The 26,161-nt window shown below is 37.4% G+C and overlaps 1 protein-coding gene across 1 annotated transcript in view; it reads right to left on the minus strand.

The window, feature by feature from the left end:
* The window catches only part of LOC122787923 (dynein beta chain, flagellar outer arm-like), a 5,188,001-nt gene that overhangs the window by 4,798,437 nt on the left and 363,403 nt on the right, over positions 1-26,161 (minus strand). Inside the window, exons 13-14 of the mRNA XM_044054850.1 lie at positions 23,266-23,385; positions 7,232-7,399 (exon numbers count right to left, since the gene is read on the minus strand). Of these exons, the coding sequence (XP_043910785.1) occupies positions 7,232-7,399; positions 23,266-23,385 (288 nt within the window). The remainder of the gene's footprint in view (positions 1-7,231; positions 7,400-23,265; positions 23,386-26,161) is intronic.

Raw genomic sequence — 26,161 nt, forward strand, 5'->3', positions numbered from 1 at the left:
ACACTTTAACAATAAGTCAAACATATTGGATAAAACCAAATTAAAGAAATAGAGTACGTATATACCACCTACCCACCCCAATGTATCTATGTATGAAAAATTAGTTACCAAAGAAATGTATTTATTAAAGAATGAAATTAATCCTAATAGGGAGAAAAGTAACTTAGATAAAGAAGAATTGATATTAATACAATGGCTAACCAATGACAAATCAGTAAGAATAATGAAGCCGGATAAAGGGGGTGGAGTCGTACTATATGATCAAAATGAATACAATAATAAGATGTTCGAAATATTAGTAGAATCTGGAAATTACACGTCTGTATTTTTGAACGAAATCAACATTGGGTGCAGGCGAATTGATATGTTCCTAGAGGAATTGTTATTAGATGGAAGGATTAATTTAGATATATATAATTTTTTGACTGTAGAACATCCCACACTTGCCACTATAGTGGGTGTTCCAAAAGTACATAAAAACTTAATTGACCCTCCTTTACGACCAATAATCTCTGGCAGTCGATCTAAGACATTTCCCTTGGGAGTAGCCACTGATACATGGCTGAAACATATTTATAATAAAATATCCCATTTGATTAAAGATTTATGGATGTTTTTGGGGAACTTGACACCAGTATTATGGAAAGAAGGATTGATATTTATTACGATAGATGTTATTGATCTGTTCTCTTGTATTCCCAAGGAAGAAGGTCTAGAAAGTTTTTACAACAGTATCAAACAATATTCACACCTAAACTGGGAACATACCAATTTAATTATAGAGTTGATGTCGATTATTCTGGAGCACAACTACATATATTTTGAAGGGGAATATTACAGACAGACCCATGGAGTGTCTATGGGGGCTGCCTGCGCCCCAATATATGCAAATTTGCTCATGCTGGAATGGGAAACCGAGAAAGTGTTTAAGAGTGATTATTTTAGGTTTTTAAGACATTACACGAGATTCCTGGATGATATTTTTATATTATGGGATGGACCAGAAGTGCAATAGAGGAATTCATTACGTATTTAAATAGTACTAGTCATTATTTGAAATTTACTTACAATTTTAGTTGTGAGGGCATTGCTTATTTAGATGCATTTGTTTCTAATAATAAAGAGGGTGTTAAATCCCGTATACTTGGAGTATACAAGCAACCATTCTTATAAGACCAAAAAGAGCATTTTTAAGACACAGTGCATTCGCGCTGCCCGAATGACTTCTATGTATAATGACATGTTAGAAGAAATTGATTTTATATGCAGTTTGTTTAGAAATAGGGGATATCCCTCTAAGTTAATGAATGAAACAAAAACATATGTTATAGGGGAATGTGGGAAAATATTCACTCATGTTGGTAATGATTAGGTCTAGGATATTGTTGCCCCTGGTTTTGATTTAATTGGTTTTGATTTAATTACAGCATTCAGTCTTCTTGGGTAGGAGTCTATCAGCATGGCACATCTTGACTTGGCAGTATTTGTCCACTCTTCCTTGCAAAAGAGCTCCAAATCTGTCAGATTGCAAGGGCATTGCTTGTGCACAGCTTTCTTCAGGTCACCCAACAGATTTTCTATTGAATTTAGGTCTAGGCTCTGGCTGCATCATTCCAAAACTTTAATTTTCTTCTGGTGAAGCCATTCTTCTTTTGATTTGATGTATGCTTGGGGTCATTTTTGTGTTGAAAGGTGAAATTCCTTTTCATCTTCAGCTTTCTAGCAGACGCCTGAAGGTTTTGGGCCAAAAGTGACTGGTATATGAAGTGATCATAATTCCCTCCACTCTGACTAAAGCCCTAGTTCTAGCTGAAGAAAGGCAACCCCAAAGCATGACACTGCCACCACCATGCTTCACCGTGGGGATGGTGTTCTTTTGGTGATGCAATGTGTTGTTTTGGCACCAAACGTTCCTTTTGGAATTGTGGACAAAAAGTTCAACCTTGGTCTCATCAGACCATAACATATTTTCCCACATACTTTTAGGAGACTTGATGTTTTGTTTTGCAAATATTAGCCAGGCCTGGATGTTTTTCTGTAGAAGAAAAGGCTTCCATCTTGCAACCCTACCCCATAGTCCAAATATATGGAGAATACGGGAGATTGTTGTCACATGTAGTACACAACCAGTACTTGCCAGAAATTCCTGCAGCTTCTTTAGTGTTGCTGTATGTCCCTTGGCAGCCTCCCTGACCAGTTTTTGTCTTGTCTTTTCATTAATTTTGGAGGGATGTCCAGTTCTTTACAACGTCACTGTTGTCCCATGTTTTCTCCACTTTTTGATGGCTGTCTTCACTGTATTCCATGGTATATCCAATGCTGTGAACATTTTTTTGTACCCTTCTTCTGTCTGATACCGTTCAACAATGAGATCCCTTTGATGCTCTGTAAGCCCTCTGTGAATCATGGCTTTTGTTATAGCAGGCAATTGAGTAAATTTCAGGAAAATCCTACTAGGGCAGCTAAACTTTATTTGGGGTTAATCAGAGTCTCTTTAATTGATGGTAGGTGTGTACCCAAGAAAACTGAATGATGTAATTAAATCAAAAGGTGCTTCAACAAAGTATTAGTTTAAGGGCATGCACAGTTATGCAACCAGCTTATTGTACATTTTTTTATATTTTTCCCCTAACAGATTTGTTTGTCAATTGAATTGTACAGGTTATAGGTCACATTAAAGGTGGGAAACGTTTTGAAATGATTTATTGTGGTCTCATTTTTTTCTATCACAAAAACCTGGCATTTTAACATGGGTGTGTACACTTTTTATATCCACTGTAAATAACATGATAGTAGGGTAAAGGGTATTTATTTGAAAAATTGCTTGGCATACGAAAAAAAATCAGTTTTTTATATTCTTCATTTTCAGTTTCCTACAAAAATATTATGATCTTATAAAAAGCAAAACAAAAAAAAAAAAAAAAAAAGAGGAAAGTAAAAATCCAATTTCCCAAAATGAAAACAAGTGAAATGAATGACCTACTTTGTGGTAGTTTGACACTCATCACAAGACATTTTCCATACCACTACAGTGCAAGATACATACATACATACAGACAGACATATATTTCAAGCATTGGCATTAATGCCCTTCTGGCCTGTCAGCATACCAAATCAGTTGCCTCCATAGTAAGTGTCCAGGTTGTGCTTAAAATATCTAAACTAGTACTTGCTTTAATGTAGTTTGGTAGTCTGTTCCATGCATCAGCAGCTCTCTCAGAGAACCAATCAGTACACCTCATTTATATACAATATTCTACATACGATGTCTGATGATTCCCTACTAATTTTTGCTAACCCCATAGACTTAAACTAGGCTAACAACACAAGAGGACTCTCTAAGCCAAGCCAAGTTTTCCAAAAAGAATAATGATGTCCTGCATCCAAATAGGACATTGAGGGCCAGGCATTTACAAACTACTTCTGTCCATAAGGGACATGGGTGCTAAGCCTAGTCTAATTTCCTATTCCCCGTCCACATGTCTAGGTTTGGTTTAAACTGGGTAATAAAATAACTTAGCTTTACATATTATGATTCCATACTCAAGTTTGAGTCTAATGTAATCAACAATCACTTCATCATTTTTGATTACCTACACTTTATAAATCTTATTGTATAACCTGTAGTTCTGTAATTATCATTAACCAATTGGTTGATATGATTAGAAAAACTCAAAACTGTATCTACCCATATACCTATGTCTTTAAATTAATCTACAGTTTCAATTACTGTGTGCTGTATTAAATACTCACCTTTCAATTTGTGTCTCTCAAATCTTATATTCTTAGTTTTTGATGTATTTATCAGCATATTATTCTCCTGTGCCCAAATGATCAATTTAGTTGAGTTTTTTGTAGACATGCCATATCTGTAACACACATAATCAGTTTACCCAGTTTTAGGTCATCTGCATAAAGACTCTAACACCTCAGATGAAAAAATAGGTGTGAAAGATACAATCTAAACAAGTGAGGGCCTAAGACAGAGCCCTGTGGGACACCCTGACTGTAACCAAGAATTTCACCTGCCCAATTGCTGTATGATACTTGCCATGTCCTATCTGTAAGCCATGCAGCTGTCCATCTTATCAAGAGTAAATTAATACCTAGGTCGTTCTAATTTATTGATCAGAGTTTTGTGTATGACCCTGTCAAATGCTGAGGTTAAATCTATATAAATTCCAACACAGCACAATTTTTCAGTCATAGCAGTTATTTTGTTGTATGGTTTCAAGTCCAGCTATATTCCACCAGACTACCAACTATTAATGTGACGTCCCTTACTATCCTGGGTCAGTAACTAAGGAGTTCATTCCTCACTACTGACTCCAATATGAGACTGCGACTTAAACAGAAGTAATATTTCACAATTTTTCCCTAACAGCACAACAGGAGCACACACTATTTCCCTGGGACTGGACTATATACTTCTGTCTACCCCAAATGTATTTTCTTATTATACACTTCAGAGCAATGTGTCCCAGTTTAAGACCTGTGATACACTCACATTCAAAGTAAATTTAAATCTCACACAACCAAACACTTCTGGGAAAGCCTGACACAGATTTATAGCTGTGTCCCTTCCCCAAAATAATATGGTAATGCTGACACCAATCAGACTGTCTTCATGTCCTTCTAAAGGGTGTGTCCAATTATAAAAATGAAATATCAAAATAAATGATAGCTATGACCATAAGTTACCAGGCCTTCAAAGGGGAGTATCAAACAGATAGAAGCACTCTCTAATCTATAGAAAAACACTGATTTCCAGCCGCAATGTAAAGTAATGAAAAACATTTAATAATAAGTAAAATTATTATAAGAATGTAAATCAATAGCTTTCAATAAACACCAGAAATGTAAATTTAAACTGCAGGATAGGAGTCCCTTATTCTAGAAAAACTCTATCATAACTAACCTTTCCTAATCTAACTAAAGAATACCATCCCTGATCTAATCTAACACATAACAGCAAGGCAAAAAGCAGACTTACAGTTTTTGGTGAGTTCTCTTTTATGGGTGTCTACTGACTGCACAGCAGTGTAACTGACTATATTTCACCAACTGCTCAGCACTACACAACTGTCTTATTTTAAAAATAAGAGTCAGCTCTTTGAAAAAGTTATTTTTCTGTCAATCAACTGTTTAAATAATCACTTAGCAACCAGGAACATTCTAATGACATCACTTACTGTTCAGCTAATTCTCCACAATTTGTACTTTAGAATGTCCTTCTCAAACATGCACAGTTGGAAATGTATCAAAACACTGACAGATTCTCTAAACATTCTGTATAAACAGGGAAACACTCAACATTTTAAAACGTATTTACACTTTCACAAGTAGACATGCTGACATACAAGTTCATCTGAGCATATACACAGATCTCCTGCCACACATGCTAACACAGATGACACAGTATTGATTTTCTTCACACATCTTATCAAGAGTAAATTAATACCTAGTTGTTTTAATTTATTGATCAGTGTTTTGTGTAGGACCATGACAAATGCTTAAGTTAAATCTATATAAATTCCATCACAGCACAATTTTTCATTCATAGCTGTTATTTTATTGTTATAGAACATCAAGTTACTGCTAGTAATAGATCTATTTTCAACATATGCATGCTGATATATCATTTCAAGTCCCAACCTTTCCAGTTCTGACAATAACTTATCCAATAATACCGCCTCCGTTATTTTTCCACAACTTGAAAGTAGACTTAAGGGTCTATATGACTCTGGATTTGTCCTACTCCAATTTCCTCATAAAGGTAGGTTTAATAAGCCTATGTCTCCAGTCTTGAGGAATCTCCCCATATTTACATGACCTAATAAATAAAAGACATAATGAAACTATAAGCTCTTGCTGAAGTGTTCTCAAGTCATTATTACGTATTTTGTCTCCTCCTAGTACTTTGTTTGGATCCAGTTTGCACAGTTCTTTTTCAATATAATTTGTTTTGATTCCATTGTCTCAGGTAATCTGGATATCACTAGAACAACTTATCACCCCCTTTGTAGAGACAAACTGTTTTGCATAAGATTTTATAAATATATCTATAATGTATTATGTCTGAGAATAAATTTTAGAATCTACACACAATTTATAAAGTTGTATGTCTTTACTCCTTCCACATCTTATGTATCTATAAATGGTTTCCTATTATGCTCAATATCTATGCAAATTTTCTTCAAATTTATCTTGATCTTGTCTTACACTGTGCTTAACTTGTTTGTCCAGCTTGTTTATTAAAGTTTTCAAAGTAGTAGCTCGACCGGTTTTCCATTTCTTATATTTTTTGGCTCTCACCCTAATCAGGTATCTTGTTCTTATGGAAACATATCACCCTGAAGTTGTATGCCTAGATCCAATCCTGATTTTAAACATTTTTTGCACTCAATTTCCCTTTCAAAACTTTCAACATTCCATCTTAAGTTTTTCTACTGAACACATAACTCAAATTACTTTTATATAGTGAATGTTTTGCTTCCATAAAATCTGTAATTAATCTTCTGTGCACTAGTTTCAATTTCAAATTGGCAGAATTATCCCATGATCAGTGCACACCAATGGTGGTAAAATTTGGCATGAAGTAACTGTAATTTCTTTAGCAACACGAACAATGTCTAGCATGTTCCTTTCCCTGGTAATTTTTTTTTATCAATTTGAAGCAATTGTTGTTCATGAACATACATTGTGAATAATTTCCTTACTAATGTTGTTGAATCAATATTATTCCAGTCTGCTTCTGGCAAATTTAAGTCCCCAGCCACTATTATTCTTCCCTCCTTTGTTTCATGCAAGAAGTGTAAGAATTCTTCTTGCTCATCAGCACTTAAAGTTGATGGTCTATACATTCAAACAACTGTTTTATGTTCCAAGGTTGTCTTTATAGTCATAGTTGCCCAATCTATATATTCTGTGGGAAAGATGTACCATAAATATTTAATACCAACCCCCTATATATAGATACATAAACAAGCACTAGCTGGCACACTTAAGAAGATTTCAGAAAAATAATTGTAATGGATAAACTTTTTTCAGATGCATCCCTGTTTCTGGTATAAAGAACAGCTACTTTCTGGGTATCTCTAGTAATGCCTATGTCAAGACCAGACTAGCAGCCTAATGAGGCAGATTCTGTACAGAAATATTGCTATGGCACATATATTTTAGCCTGCATAATGTCTGTTTAAAATAATGAAATGCCAATATGTGAACTTACGGATATTCTGTCTTGCAACCCTTTAACCCACATAAGTTTTCCAACTGTAGGAGATGTGTTCATGTGCAGTGGTGGTCTCTCCTGCATTCTGTGGAACATGGCCTTCACATTATCAACCTCTTCCATGAAGAAAGACAATAGTTGCTCTTCTTTGTCCTTTAAATGTACCTACAAAAGAAATGGTTAATTTAACTTAGCTTTTGTTCATTTCACAAATACTGCTTTACTACTGACTCCCTAGGATATCTCATATGCAGTAACGCTTCTGCATCTTTATTGAAGATTCTTAGTTAAGTGACTGAAACAATACTTTTTTTATTTTTACACACAATACAGCCAAAAGAGTTAAATGACATCAAATAATCTACTAGTGCATATAAAGTAAGCAAGAAATCATGGCAGAATATGCATTAAAGTATTTTGCTGTATATTGTTGGAGTGTGAAAAGGCATTAAATCAAAGGAAGAGCACTCCTAATGCCCCTAAGAAATGCATTAAACCCTTTAATACTCAGTCCAGAGAAGTGCATTAGGTCCTTCAACAGTCTCCCTGGAAGTGCTTCTACTGTCAGTAAGAAGTTCATTAAACCCATTAATGCTTGTTATGGAAAGATGAATTGAGGGAAAAAATAAGGACAAAAAATTTGATTGAGCATATATGAAAATTTATTGCATTTTGGGATGACTTTGTTAAGCCTATCAAATTCCCAAAATGTCTTGTTGATGTCCTGTAAGGACAAGAAAATTAATAAAACATTTTTCAAGTTATCATGTGATAACAACTCAAAGTATCGTATATCATCAGGTCTACTTCAAAACAGTGAAATCTCATAACATCAAAATTCAAAACATTGAAACCATAACATCAAAAACCCAAAACACTGAAAAACCAAAATAACGAAAACTCAGAACACTGAAAGTGTGCATCATAACATAGAAAACTACAATGCACATGTAAATAACATTCCCTCCACCTGTAACACCACCAAAGTAAGAAACACACTTTTTACTACATTTCTGCAAGGGGGCAAGCTCCCATGCAACCCCTATGTGGGGGGGCTCTGCCCCCCTCACACCCCTGTAAATTAAATATACCAACTTCTAGATCGCACTACAGTGGAAAAACGTTAATTTTCTAACCCCACTGTAGCATGATCACCATACAGAATGTCATCATATGAATGTGTTACTTTCATGGAAGTTAAGTTAGTGTTCTGAGAAGTACTGAGAGAAGTGAGTAGGGGAAAACTATTTATTTTGCCAATCTGTACGTGTTTTTAGGCCATACAGGTAAGTGATTTAGACATTATGTTTACATTCTGTATGGTGATTGCGAGACAGTGAGGTTAGGAAATTAACTTTTTTCCACCGTAGTGCAATCTTGGAGTTGGTATATATAATTTACAGGGTGTACAGGGGGGCTTGCCCCCCTGCAGAAATGTACTAAAAAGTGTGTTTGTTAGTTTGGTATTGTTATACGTGGAAGGGATGTTATTTACATGTGCATTGTAGTTTTCAGTCTTATGATGCAAAGTTTCAGTATTCTGAGTTTTTGTTGTTCTAGATTTTCAGGGTTTTGGGTTTTCGATGTTATGGTCTTAGTGTTTTGAGGTTCAATGTTATGAGATTTCAATGTTTTGAAGTGGAACCATATCATCATATATAATTACAAGAATTATTAATTCTAAGGAACTTAATTTAAGCACTTATGGGAGAAACCACAGTCAAACAGTAGTATCACAGAGAAATACAAACACCGAATGGATAAACAGGAAGTCATCTAGCACAAAGCATCAAAATCCTTTGATGGAGAAGATATATCCCAAATAATTTTTCAGCATGGTAACTAAAGTTATCACAATTAATACCAGCGAACCCAAATTTGGTTTGCACTATTGAATTTCCTTCTTCAAGGTGCAATGATTTCATACATGTTAAGCATTTATTTAACCTTATAAAATCACTGTACTACCAGATTTATTTCCCCTACTTACAGGTTCATATTCAACTTTGTCTTAACTCAATTTTTTTTTTTTTTTTTTGCACTGGTCCACACTGACCATTGAGCTGCCTCACCTGCCAGCTCAGTAGGTCCATTCATTACCCCCTGGGTGACAAACCTGTGGCTCATTTATTTCCTTAGGGAGTGAGGGTCAAGCAAACTGAAAGTGGTGCTATTATTTGTGCAGAGACAAGTCTTTTCTTTTTCTCTATGTTCCTAACACCACAGTGATGCTCTGTGAGATTTCTCTCTGGAAGGCAAGCAATGAGTATAGCACATGACTGACATTCACTTCCAGGAGTAAAGAAATCCCATTGGTGGTACCACATACTGAACTGTGCATACTATGCACATATTTCTTTGTTCTCGACAAGGGAAATCTGTGCACTTTGTGTTCTCTGGACATTCATCACACCTCCTCCTCCCAGACAGAGGTGAATGGGCTCAGCATCCTCATTCTTATCCTTAGCCAACCAGCTTCAGGTGGTGCCCAAGCAGCTAATCGAACTCAAGTCATCTGGATCAGTCAGGGGTCTATTGTCTCTCTACACTTACAGACCTGGCAGTCCTACTTCAAAATGAAAATGCAAACATGACACTAGTAAAAAACTTTAAATAACTACACCAAGAAACGTTAGAAATCAAATCCATAGGATAGACACAAACAGCACTGTTTACTCGGTGCTTTCATTTTAGGTTTAAAGAGACTTCTTCAGCATATGCAGTGAGACACGTTCAAAAACACACTGTCATTTCTCTCCAACTAATAAGCAAATTTAAACAAAGTCATAGGTACTATAAACATCACACAAGAGTTTAATACACAGGATTTTAGCTTTAAAATACTTTTTATACCAGTACTTGCATTTAAACATTACACTGATTTTTCCATTTAAATCTGTTGATTTTGCAGCATGTAAAATAAACTGCTAGTATGATTCCTTATTCTTGAGTAATATCAAGATTTCTACTTCATATGTGTAAAGAAACACTGCAAGCTTAAAGAAAATGAACTTTTTACAAATTATTACAAGTCAGAGAATGCAGAGAGAGTACATTGGTGGTTTTATTTTTAAGAAAATAACTATGCTTATGCATCCTTGTTGTCAACCTATGTGAGGTTTTCAGGAAAAATATATCACATACGGTGAAAGTAGTTATATAAACTGCACAAGCAAAATTATAGTGGTAATTTTTTTTTTTTACACCAAAGGATTTATTCTTGTGTTGAAGAGTTATAAATTGGTCATCATTAATAAACCATCACCGAGTAAAACAAATGATACCAGACAGACAGCTCCAAACACCCAGAGGTTTATTGTTGTAAGCCCTTTCGTTCATCCACAGTACACAATGAACTTCTTCAGACATTACCCAAAATTATTTACAATATAAAACCCTGCCAATTATGCAATTAAGAATTCAATTAATTAAAATAATCCATTCCTTTTTAAATATTCAAACTAAAATATTTATAATTTAAAAGTCTGAATATACTAAACATATTATTGTTAAAAGCTTAACTTCATAGCTACTTCCACCTTATATTAAAAATGCATGGACAAACACAATGACGTGATTTAAAAAATACAAAATATGCGTATATATGAATGAGTAATTCAGGATAACCTTGCCAACGTTATAGGGTAAAACCATACTAGAAAGATAAATGTTCTTCTGTTATCTTTCCAAAGATTTTAACTTCAAAATACATTTGATAGAACAATGTCATTTTGCCATAGTAATTCACATTCTTCCAATTTTAATTCCCAAGGCCCACTTCTTATATTCTTATTGACTTGCTCTATTATGGTAAATTCAAACTTATATGTGGGGTTTCCTGATATATGTTTCACTAATGCATTAGTCCCAGTTTTTTTGCCTATGTGATATTGGTGTTCATAAATTCTTTGTTTGAATGCCTGCTCAGTTTTACCTATATAAAAACAGTTACATTGTTGGTATAGGGTAAGGTACATTATTCCTGTTGTTTCACTATTAAATTTTCCTTTAATTCTATATGACTTATTTTGAATGTTGAACTTATTCCCAACTCTTATGTATTTACAATAATTACAACATCCACACTTTCTCATACCCCAGTATCCATTGTTTATTGGATTATTCCTTTCTAAAATGCTTTTAAGGTTAGGGCCTCTTCCATATATAATATGTGGCCTCTCCTCTAAGCTTTTAAGTGTGTCACTGCCCTCAGTTATAAATGTCCAATTTTTTATTAAAATGTTCTTTATTTCAGGGGCATCTATGGAAGAGAACATCATTGAGGTCAAACACCACAAGGACATTTTGCCAAACTTCTTTTTTCATGGGCCACCTAATGATAACATGTGCATATATTTCACTGCCTGATTCCATGACACATCTCCTAAAATAATGTTAACCAGTTGTTCTTCACATCCCCAGCTACCAAATAACTGTCTCAAAAGGTTTAACTCAATTGAAAACTTCTGGTCATGAACTATTAACCTCTAGTTCAGATTATTTATTTAGTTATTTGTATTTATTGGTCACAGTAGAGCACTGAGCCTACTGGACCATTTATCAGTTCAGCCAGGGGACACCTATAAATGATCAATCCGATAAAAAAAAATACAAAACAGACTTCCAAGATGGCTACACACTGATTAGCATCTTATTTTCAGCTCTCTCAGTGTGAAAAAAAGAAACCAAGAAATAAGACCTAGTAATTCTGCCAATTTGAGCAACATTCAGTTACTGGCTAGTAAGTACACTGTTTCGATGCCTGCAAAGAAGAAATTTAGAGAACTGGAAGAAAAATTTTAAAGAGAAAACACTGACTGGAAAGAATCCTGCAGCTGTTCAGCAAAAAGCATTTCAAGTTTCAGCTGTTGTACAATGTATGGTTTCCAGTAATTTAGAGGGAAAAAATCAATCAAATGTAGTCAGAGATGATTAAAATAAATGAAACATTGAAGGAGTGTATCAACTCAAATAACTAAAGTATGGCAAAAATAGAAGAAGCTTTAACTAACTATTCAGATGAACTGATAAAACTGCAAAAATCAGAGGTTGAAATGAAGAAAACGCTGGCTGAATATGAGTCTTTTCAGGAGCCGTTTCAAAAAATGATAGAAAACACAGCATGCCTAGAAAACCTGAGATTTTCTACTGTACCAGAGAAGCTGGAAGGAACAGACTGCATTAATATTATGAAAGCACAAATATACAACTGGACTTATATTCCACAGCAGAATTTGTTATTTGAAAAGGCACATCACGTGTATCTTCCACGCATGGCCACTAGAAAGCAGCCAAGATCTGTACTAGTAAAGATGTAATCATACCAGCAAAAATAATTTATCCTGACAAAACTGTGGAAGAAGGGAAAAGTATTAAAATCTGAGGACAGCAGTTTGTTTGTGGAAAATGATTATTTGGCATACACCAGGCAGAAGAGAAGCAAATTTATCACAGCAATCAGGGAAGGCTGAGAAGCAAGTGTGAGATTCAATCTGGTGTGTCCAGCTGTCTTCAGAATATTTTCCTGGAGGGTTAAATATATTTGTTAATGCAGAATAGGCTAAGGAGGAAATACAAAAGTGTATCCAACTAAAAGTGAGCCATCAAACAAAAGGGGACTCCTCTTCTTATTCTTCTGACAATAAAGCTCATACTGAGACTTTGGCAGTGAACCTGTTTGAAATTTTCCAAAGAAAAATGCTTGAGAGACAAAAAATAGGGTCTATATTAGAAGCTCGAAGGTGTACTTACCCAAATACGTAAACGCTGACACATCTTCATCTAACTGTGAAAACATTGATCGTCCTGAAGAGCGAAATCCAAAATGTTGAATCGTCATGGTTGGCCCTTCTGCAGTATAGCTCCGTAAGGTAAGTGTGTGATAGTTATGGACTTTAGGGTTAGGGTGCGGGTTAAGGTAAGTGCAAAGATGGTAATGTATGTGAGATTTAGTGTAGGGTTAGGAGTAGGGTTTTGTTAAGTGTATGTGTGTGAATTATTTAGTTTGTTTGGGTATAGCTTCTTAAGGTAAGTGTGCGATAGTTACGGACCTTAGGGTTAGGTTACAGGTTAAGGTAAGTGCATACATGGTGGTATTTGCAAGATTTAGTGTAGGGTTTAGTTTAGGGTTAGGAATAGGGTTTTGGTTAGTGTATGTATGTGGTTTATTTAGTTTGTTTGGTTAGGTAGTATGTAGCTGGCGGTGGGGTTGGACAACTATGACGTTTCGAGATTTTGAATTTCACGGTTTAGGGCGTTTGGTGTATTCACTGTTCGTGGAATATGTGTCGGTGTTTTCATATTCGGTGACTAGGGCTTTCGCAATTTTACTATAGACCCAAAAAATACAGGTGTAGACTAAAAGAATCAGAAGTACTTTGGACTTGAACCAGAGTCTAGTTTTGGGAGATAGAAACAAACACAGAGAGTAACACTGAAATTAGTGAATAAATGAGAGATCATAAAACATAAATCACGTTTGTGAGATATGGCTTTGCAAGTAAAAGTGGCTAAGAATGATTGGATTTTTGTTCTCTTTGTTAAACTTGTGGGATAGACTGTAAAGCATATACCCACTTTATGTCATTAATGTTTAGAAGGGCACTAAAAGAGGAAATGGAGCTGTGAGTAAAACATTTTTTCTATATAGTATTTGTATAAAACATTTCATAATATAAACTGCATGTTATATAGTAAAACAGTTTTATGCAGTATGTAGTCGTGGGTATTTTAAATATGGGTAGGTGTGAGTCTTTTCAGTGATTATTGCATGTAATAAAGATATTATGGTAAACAAGTACATTTTAGTTGTAAGAAATATACACTTTTTAATGTAAAAAGAGAGGAAAGGCTGTAATCTTAGGCTGCTGGAGTGGGGTGTAAAAGTGCACTGATTATATAAGAGTTTTCTGTAAGCAGGTAGATTTGAAAAATAAGAGAACATGGTGAAAGCCAAGAGAACTGTTAAATTTCTTGTTTATGCAATTATATTAGCTTTATTTAGCTTTAGCAAATGCCAAGTGGGGGGGTCAAGAAGTCTGCAGCTGATGACTGCTGTACATTCTGTTCTGTGTGAAATTGAAAAGATTTTTTCATGCATCTGCAGAGTTGGATTTTTTTCACTGCTGACTATATTTCAATGGAGACAAGCTGTCTGCAGGTGCATCCAATTAATCTTGAGAGTTCTGAGCATTCTCTGCTGAAGGAAATAACAAAGCTTAAAGGTTCAGGGGCAAGCAATTCAGTGAAAAATAAAGTTTGCAATTATTGGAATTGAATAAGAGATAGCAGCTTCCCTTGCAGTCTAAATACTTGAATGCATTTAACAGAACAGTGTATAATTTAGTTTTATTTAGAGATGGCCAGTGCACTTTTTCTAAAAGTTAATAACTAATGTTTTGTGAAAGCATACACGCTGCTTTTCACATCTGGGAGGGGAATAGAGATAAGAGATAAAAAGAACAGGCACAAATTAGTGTAATTGTGAGCACAGGCTTTAGTATGGGTAACCTTAATTTTATGTTAGGCAATGCCTGTGGGTGTAGCTGTCAATTTGGGGTAACTGTTCTTATCTGGAGGGGTGAGATTATTTTTTCAAAGATGTACATAATTTTGTGTTTTTGCTCTAAGTTAACGGGTTATGGGGGTGTTCTGAAAATGTATTTAGTTTTTTTTTTTTTTTTAAGGGTTTTCATTATTACAAAAAGTCTTGAAAAACGTGACATAGGTTCAAACTAAGATGACAGGAAACAAAAGATCACCCTGCCAAACATTGCTGTGTGCATGTAGCACACAAGCTGGAAATACACATTCAAAAACACTGTCATGTATAATAGGTGGGAACAATTCTTATAATGGTTACACTATCTAAATTATCTTGGAATGTAAATGGCCTTACAAATATAGACAAAAAGGTAGCAGTACTGAATCATATTAACAAAGGCAGAGTGAGAATAGCAGCATTACAGCAGACACATTTGGAAAGCAATTTGCATGTGAATTTGATAAAGAAAGGACTTCAGGATGGTTATTCAGCACTATATCAGAGAGAAAGGAAAATAGAAAAAAATACACTAATCATTAGAAGAGTGTCAATACTGATAGAACAAGAAAAAAGATAGCAATAGTAGATTTTTGGTAGTAAGGGGCAACTGGAAAGGGAGGAGGATTACACTGTCATGTATTTAAATTCCACCAAAAAAAATAAGTTATTTACTCACCATAACATTTTATGTTTGTTGTCCATCTCGCCATTCATTCTTACAATGATGGTTTCGGAGCTGATTCTCTGACTCGGCTGACTACACTGCTGAAAGTCTCAAACCTAGCTCATGGCAAGAAGGTATCCCACAATGCAGTGGTGTAATTCCCCCAGATCTTGTTTACTGCTACTAGTGAATGATATGTACACTATATATATATATATATATATATATATATATATATATATATATATATACATACACCAATATATACAAATATATACCTAATAAAAGGAGAAACAAACTGAAACAAAGAACTCATGAAGGTAGTAAAAAACATCCACCAGGTCCACAAGGAGCCTTTGGTAGGGAGAAGGAGGGAGGGTTCATAAGAATGAAAGGCGAGATGGACAACAAACATGCAATTTTATGGTGAGTACATAACTTCTTTATGTTATGTTGTCCTATCTCAAAGTTCATTCTTACAATGATGGGACAGTGTCCCTAGCACCTTTACCCTGGGTGGCTCATGGGAGTACACATTTAAGCACTGTGGAACCATATGAGGCCCTGTCCCTGGAGGCCAAATCCACTTTGTAATGTATGATAAAATTATGTGGACTGGTCCAAGTAACTGCTGCACAAGTATTATCCATGGGAATTCTGGCTTGAAAAGCAGATTATATAGCCATCGCTCTAGTAGAATGAGCCTTCACTTTGAAAGGCAAATTCCTGTGATTTGAGGAATAGATAAATGTAATACAATTAGAAAGCCAATTGGAAAGAGTAGTTTTAGAAATTGAGCTACCCTTTTTTGCATCAGAGAAGGATACGAATAATTGGTCAGATGTTCTGAAGTCTTTGGTCCTATGCAAATAGAATCTGAGCTGTCTATGCATGTCTAGTTGATATAATTTGTATTCTGCCTTGTTGCTATGATTAGAAAACAACACTGTAAGCTCTATAGATTGATTTATGTTGTTTGGAGAGGAGACTTTGGGTAGGAAAGATGGATTAGTTCACAAGGATACCCTATCCTTATGAAAAATCAAATATGGCAGTTTAATAGAAAGAGCTTGCAACTCTGATACTCTTCTAGAAGAAGTTATAGCCACTAGAAACAAGGTCTTCCAGGAAAGGAACTTGCGGTCTGAAGATGACGAGGGTTCAAAGGGTGGTAACGTAAGATGAGACAGAACAAAATTTAAATCCCAAGGAGAAACGGGTTCCTTAAAGGAAGGTCTTAATAAGGAGGCACTTTTTAAGAAGGCTCTATACAACCTGTATGACATTAAGTTGGAGGTAGAATCAACAATGTGGAGATTTGATATTGCAGTGAGCTGAACCCTGATGGTTGCTGCAGCTGAACCTTGTTGGAACAGTTCCTCCAAAAATTCCAAAATAGAATGGATAGGTGCAGAAAAAGGATCAATGTTCCTGTTTTGAGCCCAAAAGGAAAACCTTTTCCATTTGCTAGAATACAGTTTTCTGGTAGAAGCTTTATGAGAGGACATTAAGATATGTTTAACTGTAGGAGTAAAATTGTGAGGGTTCCTATTAGAACGATGAAAACACATTTTGTCGAATGCATTTTTATCAACACATATAGACTGAACAGGCAAAACAGCCTTAGGGTTAGGGTGCGGGTAAGGTAAGTGCATATGTTTGAAAGTGTTTACTGTTTTTTATTTTGCATTAGATGTATGGTTGACTTACATGTGTATGTGTTTCCAGCTGTTTACTTTTGTTTTAGGGAGGTAGAATTAGGGTTAAGGTAAGTGTGTATGTGTTTGGAACTGTTTATGTAAATGTGCGAGAGTTACTGACCTTAGGGTTAGGGTGTGGGTTAAGGTAAGTGCATATGTTTTAAAATGTTTACTGTTTTTTTTTTTCTGTTAGATGTATGGTTGGGTTATGTGCATATGTGTATTTAGCTGTTTACTGTTTTTTGGGGGGGTATAATTAGGGTTTGTATGTATGTGTTTGGAAGTGTTTAATGTTTTTTTTTGGGTTGGAACAGTGATTTCTTTCCCTAGGAAAGAAATCGCTGTTCTGTGGTTTCGACATTTTCAGCTTTCGCTGAAAATGTGTCGATGAAACATTGTTCGCTGTCTTCAGCATTCGATGTTTCTATATAGACCCAAATTGTGAAGCCTGACTAAATTGGGAAGTGGAGCAGCCAAGCTGTCAATTTTAGGGTATGGAGAGATGGATGAAGCTCCCCTGACATTTGAGTCAGCAGATCTGGCACTGGTTCCAGAGTCCAAGGCTTCTCCTGAATATGAAGCCACAGGAAGAGGAACCAAACTTGGTGAGGCCAGTAAGGAGCAATGAGAATTATCCTGCTTCCAGAGTACTGTGCTTTCTGAATGACTCTGGGTATGACAGGAAATAGAGGAAAAGCATACAGAAGTCCCAAGGGCCAGTCATGAGCAAGTGCGTCTCTCGGTGTCTCCCCCAGAGGGGGGATTAGGGTAAAGTAGATGCTGCACTTGGAATTCATGGGAGTGGCAAAGAGATCGCAGTAAGGCTGACCCCATGTTCGGAAAATAATTTCCGCTACATTCTGATTGAGAGACCACTCATGAGGCATTAAGATTGCTCTGCTCAGCTTGTCCGCTATCACATTGGAATTCCCTGGAATGTGTGTTATTAGAAAGAGCTGAGAAGAAACTGCCCATTGCCAAACTCTTAGGGTCTCTCAACAAAGGGTGTAAGATCTGGTTCCCCCCCTGCTTATGTACCAAACCACCGATATATTGTCTGACTGTATCACAATTGTCCCTAAAGGGAGAGAGTCGTGAAGTGCTTGCAACACAAGTAGCACTGCTCTCATCTCTAGGACATTTATATGCAAGTGAGCCTCATGTTCTTGCCATGTACCGTGGACGGTTCTTCCAAAACAATGCCCCCCCACCCTATCTGGGAAGCATCCGTGGTCACTGTAGCTATGGGTTGATGTGGAACAAAGGGTCTCCCTGTGGTCACATGAGTGGAGGATGAGACATCAGAAGCTCTTGAAGTGACCATTGGGAGAACAACAGCCACTGAAGGATCCTCATGTGCATTCTGGCAAGAGGGACCAGTGTAATCGTGGAAGCTATTGTTCCTAGTAATCTTAGAATTAGCTTTGCTTTCACTTTGGTCTTTGGAAGGAGGTGAAGTATCTGCTATCTGAGTGCTACAACTCTTTCTGTTGGAAGACGTGCTACCACAGAGGAGGTGTCTAGATCTGCACCTATAAATGTAATATGCTGACAGGGCAACAAGGCAGATTTTTGAAAGTTGACTGTAATACCCACCTGATTGCAAATGTCCAAAGTTAAATCCCTGGCTTGTTGTAGTAGATGCTTGGTGGTGGCAAATAGGAGACAGTCATCTAGATAGGGAAACACTCAGAATCCTATACGCCTCTGGTGAGCCGTGACTACTGCCATGCATTTGGTGAACACTCTGGGGCTGTAGTTAGATCAAAGGGCAGATCTCTGAACTGGTAATGACTGGCTCCCAGCCGGAAGCGTAGGTACTTTCTTGATGTCCTGTCCATTTTTATGTGGTAGTAAGCATCTTGAAGGTCTATCGAGCACATCCAGTCATCTTTCCCTAAGAAGGGAAGTATAGACTGCAGTGTCACCATTCGGAACTTTGACTTCTTGACAGATTCATTTAATTAGCTTAGGTCTAATATGGGCCTCCAGTCCCCTGTTCTTTTTGGCATCAAAAAGAATCTTGAGTAAGTTCCGAATCCTATTCAGTCTGCGGGGACTTCTTGGATGACTTTTTTGTGCAGCAACTTTTGAATTTCTATAGTTGCTTGCTCCCTTAGATTGGGTGGAACATCTGGGATTGTTCTGGTCTGTGGAACAGGATTGGAAAATGGGATGGAGTATCCTCTGGATATTATTTTTAGCACCCATTTGTCTCTTGTGATATTGTGCCAGGTTTCTGAGTACATCGATAAACATCCCCTGACTGCCTCCAGAGTGGAGCAGTCTGGCCTCTTTTCAGTAGCGCTGATAAGGACATCTGTGAAAGGAATCACGGTCACCCTGGTTTTGCAGGCCCCCTCTGCCTCTGGGGTGATGTCTACTGTTATTGTCTCCCCCTCTGCCCCTGGGGATGGAATCACCCCGTGTGTCTTGGAAAACTCTCTGGGATCTTTTGAACCACATTTTTCCACTCTTCTGGCCTTTAGGATAAGGTCTTGAAGATACAGTAAAACTTACTCCAATGGCAGAGGGAGTTTTTCCTTCCTGCTCGCACCGGGTTAGAGTGTCTTTTACTTTGGGTCCAAAGAGTGAGGAACCATCAAAAGAAGCATTAGTAAAAGTAGACTTAAAGGGCTCTGCAAAATTGCACAAGCGCATCCAGGAGTGTCTCCTAAGGGAAACTCCAGAACCCACTGCCCTGCTTGCTCCATCTGCTGCGTAGGATATGAGCCTCATGGAGGAGTTGACAATGGAATTTTAGGTGGACAGCTGGGAGGAGACCTTCTCATTCACCCCCACAGCTAATGAACCTTATAGAGTATCTCCTTGCTCTTTCAGGAGATCTCTTTGTAGCCTTGTAAAGTGGGATAGGTAGTTCAGCAATCGCAGTGAGAATGTCGCTGATGAAAAGACATGCTTCCCATATTTGTCCATCATTTGAGAATCTTTATTCGGAGATGAGCAGATGTGGAAGTCTCTGCAAGTTCCTTCTTGGTGGCCACTGCCACCACCATAGCATCTATGGGTACCCCTTTGGTTAGAAAATCCTTTCCCAAAGGAGCTGACAAGAATTTGTTTGGCCTCCGAGGGACTGGCTTCATAGTGTCAGATGACTCCCATGCCCTTTGACTAACCAGGTCCATTAGCACATCAAAAGGCAGAGACACCCAGGAGGCTGAAGGTTGAGATCCAAAAGCCTTCAGGTACATGGACTCAGAAGGGTTGGTGCCCTGCCAGCTGCCTTCCTGCTTCAGGATCTCTAGAGTATCTGCAAATGAGATATTATCAGAGGACGACCGTGAGGACCCTTCCAACTCATTGAGGTCAGTGTCTGAAGTGACAGACTCATTTGGGGAGTCTACGTGCTTCCTCATGCAAGTTCTCTTCTGAGATGGCTCCTCAGAAGGATATTCTGGGGAGGCCTCGGAAGAGAGGGGTTTGCCCATTGGGGGATCCTGAGACTCTGGATCTCTGCTGTCCTGTGGTATGGGTGGTGCCAAGACAGTAGCCGGAGCCTTACGGGGATGAATACTAGTATCCTTCTGTGGTGGTGAATGGTTAGACAACACACTCCTCATCAGCTCAAAGGTGGATCCCACTGGCTCCAAAGACTCCCTCAGCTCTGAGGAGACAGATGAAGGCACTGGAACCAATGAGATTGGACCCGAGGCTGATGTGGGAGCCGAGCTAACCTGGGCCAATGCTCTGAGGGGTAGACATGGCATCAAAGAAGATCGGGGCCGAGAATCCCCCCTGGGTCCGACCAGGGAATCCTGGCTCCCAGACTCCACTGATGGTACTAAGGGAGTCGGAGCAGATGTTGGCTCCATAAACACCGAAGGGAGTCCCAGAACCAAAGGATCCACAGTAAGTGGTACCAAGCACTCTGGCTCCGAAGGACCAGCTTGGCTCAGAGGAGGAACAACAATGAGTATAACTGGTACAATAGGCTCTGAGACCAAATGGGTGGGAACAGAGAGTAATTTAGTCAGCGCCGGCGACTTCAGGAGTCTGCGCACCACCCATTCCATGCCATCATCCGATAAGATCCTGGTGGACCTGGAAGATAGGGATGGAGAGCGAGACCTGTGCAGAATTTGAGATCTCAATGTCGGAGAAACTGGTGAAATATCCATGGACCGGCTCCGAGTAGAGGTATCTTTCGGCTCAGAGGACTTTGGAGCCAAAGTACCAGGCTTGTCAACTAATATGACCTCCGATGACACTGAGGACTATGGAGCTGAGGAGGTAGTGGCCTTGGAGATTTTTTGGAAGTTTGACTGGTGACTCCAACTGAGGCGATGTTGCAAGTGAATGTCTTTTTTTGGGACTTTTCCTTTTTAGAGGAAGGAAAAAAAGAAGAAGAGGAAGAACAACTATTGATGGCTTCCTTAAAAGTTGGAGTTAAGAGCCCTTTCAGAATCAATTTGTTTCTCCTTTCTTGAAGTACTCTTGCACTGAAAGAGTGACAAAAAGTGCAGTCTTCTTGTAGGTAAATAGCACCAAGGCAATAAACACATATAACATGTCCATCTGTGGTGGACATTTTTTTGTGAGCACTTCTGTCATTTTTTAAAGCCCAAAGGCTTATGTTCTCTCTCTTTTGGGTTTTTAGACATAGTTAAGGTAAGACCACAAAAGCAACAACAAAAAGAAAAATTTAGCTATGACTAATGAAAAGCTAAAGATACACTGAACAGTAACTATGGGAAACACAAGGAAAAGACAACCAGGGAGAGAAAAATAGGGCCCCTAACTCAAATGATCCTATTTTCTAGACAAGACAACAATAAACTACAAGCCCTCTAAACTTAAACGGGCAAATAATTCTCTAACTTAAATGAGCTACTGATAAACTTAACAGACAGAAATAACAACCACTACAAGGGATACCAGTAGGCCTACAAGGCAACAGCAAAAGCCATGTCAAAGGGGATAAAAACAATCACTATCTAACAGTAATTCAATAAAATGCACAATGACTTAAATATAATTAGAAGATAAGCTGTCTATTAGCAAATATAACAGTTTAGAGGAAAAATAAGAGAAAATTTGTCACAACTTAGCCACTGCCAAGATGTGTGCATCCAACCTCATAAAGCGGCAAATGAGATCTGGGGAATTACACCACTGCATTGTGGGATAACTTCTTTCCACAAGCCAGGTTTGAGACTTTCAGCTATGTATTCGACTGAGTTGGAGCCGATTCTCGGCTCTGAACCCATCATTGTAAGAATGAAGGTGAGATAGAACAACACATCTGTTGTTATGGAGCTTAAGAAAATTTTGGGAGAAATAATCACTTTTAGCAGAGAATATTATTTAGAGATAGGGACTGGATCTTGATTTACAACTGTGAAAATGTATTTAGGGGACCTAGAAGGGAAAATATAACCAAAAAAAATATTTGATAGGGAAGACATGAATTCAGAAGTACAAAGTTGGAAAGAATTTGCATATTACTCCCCCAAAGTGCAATAACTGGGATAAACTAAATAAAAATCATATTTCATAGGGAAAATATGCATTTAATTGAAAGCTCTGACATAAATCCAATAAGTATTTCATATCTGGCACCAATAAAAGCTAAGGTAAAAACACAGGGTAAACAAATAAAAATGGGACAGTGGTGTTTTCCCACATACCTGTTAAAAAGACTTGTATATACCAACTCAGAGGTTGCACAACAGTGGAGAAAAAAGCAAACTCCACTGTCATCAAAAGTAATTTCGGTGAACAGCACTCGCTCTGTTTGTAGTAACAAAAATTTTGTTCGTTAACACAATGTGCTCCAAATGGGAGATGTGGGGGGCTGTAAGCATTCTTGTCCCCTGCAAAATTTTTTTTTTTTTTTTTTTATAATTTTGTACATGTCACATATTTGCTGTACTCAACACTAACTGGCTTTCAAAAAATGGCATGCAACCTATGGTTTTGCCAATTAAAATTAATGTCAATTGACCCATAAAGTTGTCATGTTTGAACTTAAAAGAAATTTGTTAAACAAATTTAGTCCCATGGTTTCTGTGCAGTTTCAAACAGACTGACTAATGTCATTTTTATGTAAAAAGTTAATATGCAAGAAGTTTCATAACTCAGCAATGTGCTATACATCACTGACCTGCACTACTTCTCTTCCACTGATGCCTTCAAATACTTCCAGCAGCCGGAGCTGAGCTTGAACAGTGGGACACTGATGAAAACTGCTTCGGAGAACTCCAGCTATTTGATGTTCCAATTCCTAAAATAAATAAAAATAAATTATGTTTTATAGATTCTAGTATTATTAGAAGAAACACATCCACTTATTACACACACACGCTCACAAACAAAATTAATAAAAAAAAATTGCAGAGTAATTAGCAGTACACCAACTTTTCACAATCATGGCGATGAGGTACCTGTGTTACTACAGATCCACTTATAGTCCTTTGTCTTGGTTCTGAACAGCATGTTTTAATGGCAAGGTTGTTCACATTTTGCCATACAGCCTATAGCCAGATTACATGTAAATGGAAACAAGTAGACATGGGTAGGACATTGCAAACAATACAAGGACTGCAAAAAGCAACCATGACAGTAACTTTCTTGCCACATACTTACAGGCTATCAGGCTGCTGTCCGTAACCTCAACGCAATTTGGTTATTTCATGTCTGTTACAGGAAGGATCATTCTATCCTTCCTACAGCCAACACCCTACACACACACACACACACACACACACACACACACACACACACACACACACACACACACACTCCACCAACTCAGCAAGAGGTAATACAGGCCCCTTATTATAAATCTGTTAGAAACCTAAACAAAATGATGTGAAACACAAGATGTGCCATTATGAAGTAAGAGTGCAACCTTCAGTAAGACCTGCAGACCAACTAAACTAAAAAGCATGAAGAAATAAGGATGTGCCTTACTGTTATCCTTTCAGACCAGCTGAAAAGAAGACAGCATCACAATTAAAATATTTGGCCAGTCTCATTGCTTTGATGGCATGCAGTCCGACATTGTCATAGGATACAAGTACAGCAATTTTGGCAGTGGAGAGATGTAAGCAGAAGATCATTTTCTCATCTTCTTTGTAGGAAAGAGTCAGAGTAAGGTGTTATAGGTTCTCCCTCTAATGAAGGTTGAAAACTGTTTATGGAAGCCTTGCACTAATTAGGGAAGGGACAGGCTTTGATAATGGATAGAAGCATTTATAAGAATGTGCACATCTGGCTCATATTTAGGTCAGTGTACATCCATACTCCTAGAAACACAAGTTTTATGTTGCTGGAAAAATGTTTTGATTTTGTTTATTTTACATCCACCCTTTCCTTACTGCTTCATGTTTGTGGCTATCCCAGTGCCCCCATACATTGCTTGATTTTGTATGATGACCACATAAGAGAGCTGATCTAGCTCGATCCTGTTCAGACACGACCCAATTAAACATCACTATAGAAGATGTGATTACCATATGTATCTTGTGCATACCTTTTAGTATGATCACATACTAAACACAGCTACCTTTGAATTTCTAAAACTGAACAGTATCAATTTTATAGCACTGCTCTAAAACAGCTATTGTTATAAAGACCTTTATTTTGATATAGTTTATAAAACTTTGTAAAATGAAACTGGATCAGAACAATCACTATCTTATAATAAAAATGCTTCTAAATTTATAAATGCCTTATGTTGTCTTTTTTTTTTTTTTTTTTTTTTTTTTTTACTAGCAAGTACCACTGAGTAAGTAATCTTACCATACCACTAGATCTTTGAATGATCACTGCTGCAGTAGTCTTAGCTATGTTGGTTGTATCTGCATAGGATACAACAGCTGGCCAGCTTCCAAAGCTTCAGGGGCACCTTCCATGTACCCAAACAGTTATTCAGTTCAAGCTGAACTTGGGAAAAACAGTTGTTGGGGCACCAAGCCCTTCAGAGATTTCATGACAGCAGAGAAAGGGGGACTAAAGCACTGAAAAGGTCAGTCCTAGGAACGTAAAAATATATATCCTCACCTTGGCAACAAAAACATACAAAATAAGGGAATTGGGGGAGTGGCTACTGCAGCAGTGATCCTTCAAACTTCTATTGTTATGTAAGTTTACTTACACAGTTTTACTATGGTCTTCATATTGATCACTGCTACAGTAGCCTTAGAAATATGAGTAAATTACCATAGCTTAGACAGATTAGGAGGAGGAAGGATGACAGTACAAGAGCTCCTGGAGAATGATCCCAGCAAAGCCTTTCCTAAACCTGGAAAGGTTTGTAGTTTATAGTGTTTTGTAAAAGTATGTACAGAGGACCAAGTTGCAGCTCATACAACACTTCTACAATCCAAATCCTTTCCAAAAAGCTGCATATGACACCAATGCCCTGGTAGAATCAGCTTTTATCCTGCCTGGAATCACCTTATTGTTGTGGGTATAACAAAAGGTAATATAGCAGGAGACAACAATTGGGAAATAGTCTGCTTTGACACACGTTGTCCTTTTTTCTTACCTTCCCCAAAAAACAACTGATTAGAGTTCCTAAAAGATTTTCTTCTTCAAGACAGTATGCAAGTTGTCTGTGGACATCCAGAGTATGGAGAATCTTTTGCCCCTTGTTTTTAGATTCTAGAAAGAAGAGAGGGAAATCGATATCTGGCTCAAAGTAAACTCAGTTACCACCTAAAGCATAAAGAAATGATTAGTTCTTAGGGAAATCCTATGTTTAAGGAAAAGGGTGCCCCACCTTAAGAGTCTGCAACTCACTTACTCTTCTTGTAAAAGTCAGAACAATCAGCAAAACTGTTTTCCATGTTAAAAACCTCAAATCAGCCCAATGAGCTGGTTCACATGGAGCAATAATTATTTTTTTATAACAAAGTTAAAATCCAAGGAGGAGCCACATGTTTTATAAGAGGCTTGGTATTTAGTTAGCACCCTTTCAAAAATATTGTGACATGAGAATGCATTAAAATGGGATGATCCATGAGCAGACATGCTGAAATGGCCTACAAATGAAC

This window comes from Protopterus annectens, chromosome 13.part0 (genome assembly GCF_019279795.1).
Source record: "Protopterus annectens isolate FY-2018-M chromosome 13.part0, PAN1.0, whole genome shotgun sequence".
In the NCBI taxonomy this organism is placed as follows: domain Eukaryota; kingdom Metazoa; phylum Chordata; order Ceratodontiformes; family Protopteridae; genus Protopterus; species Protopterus annectens.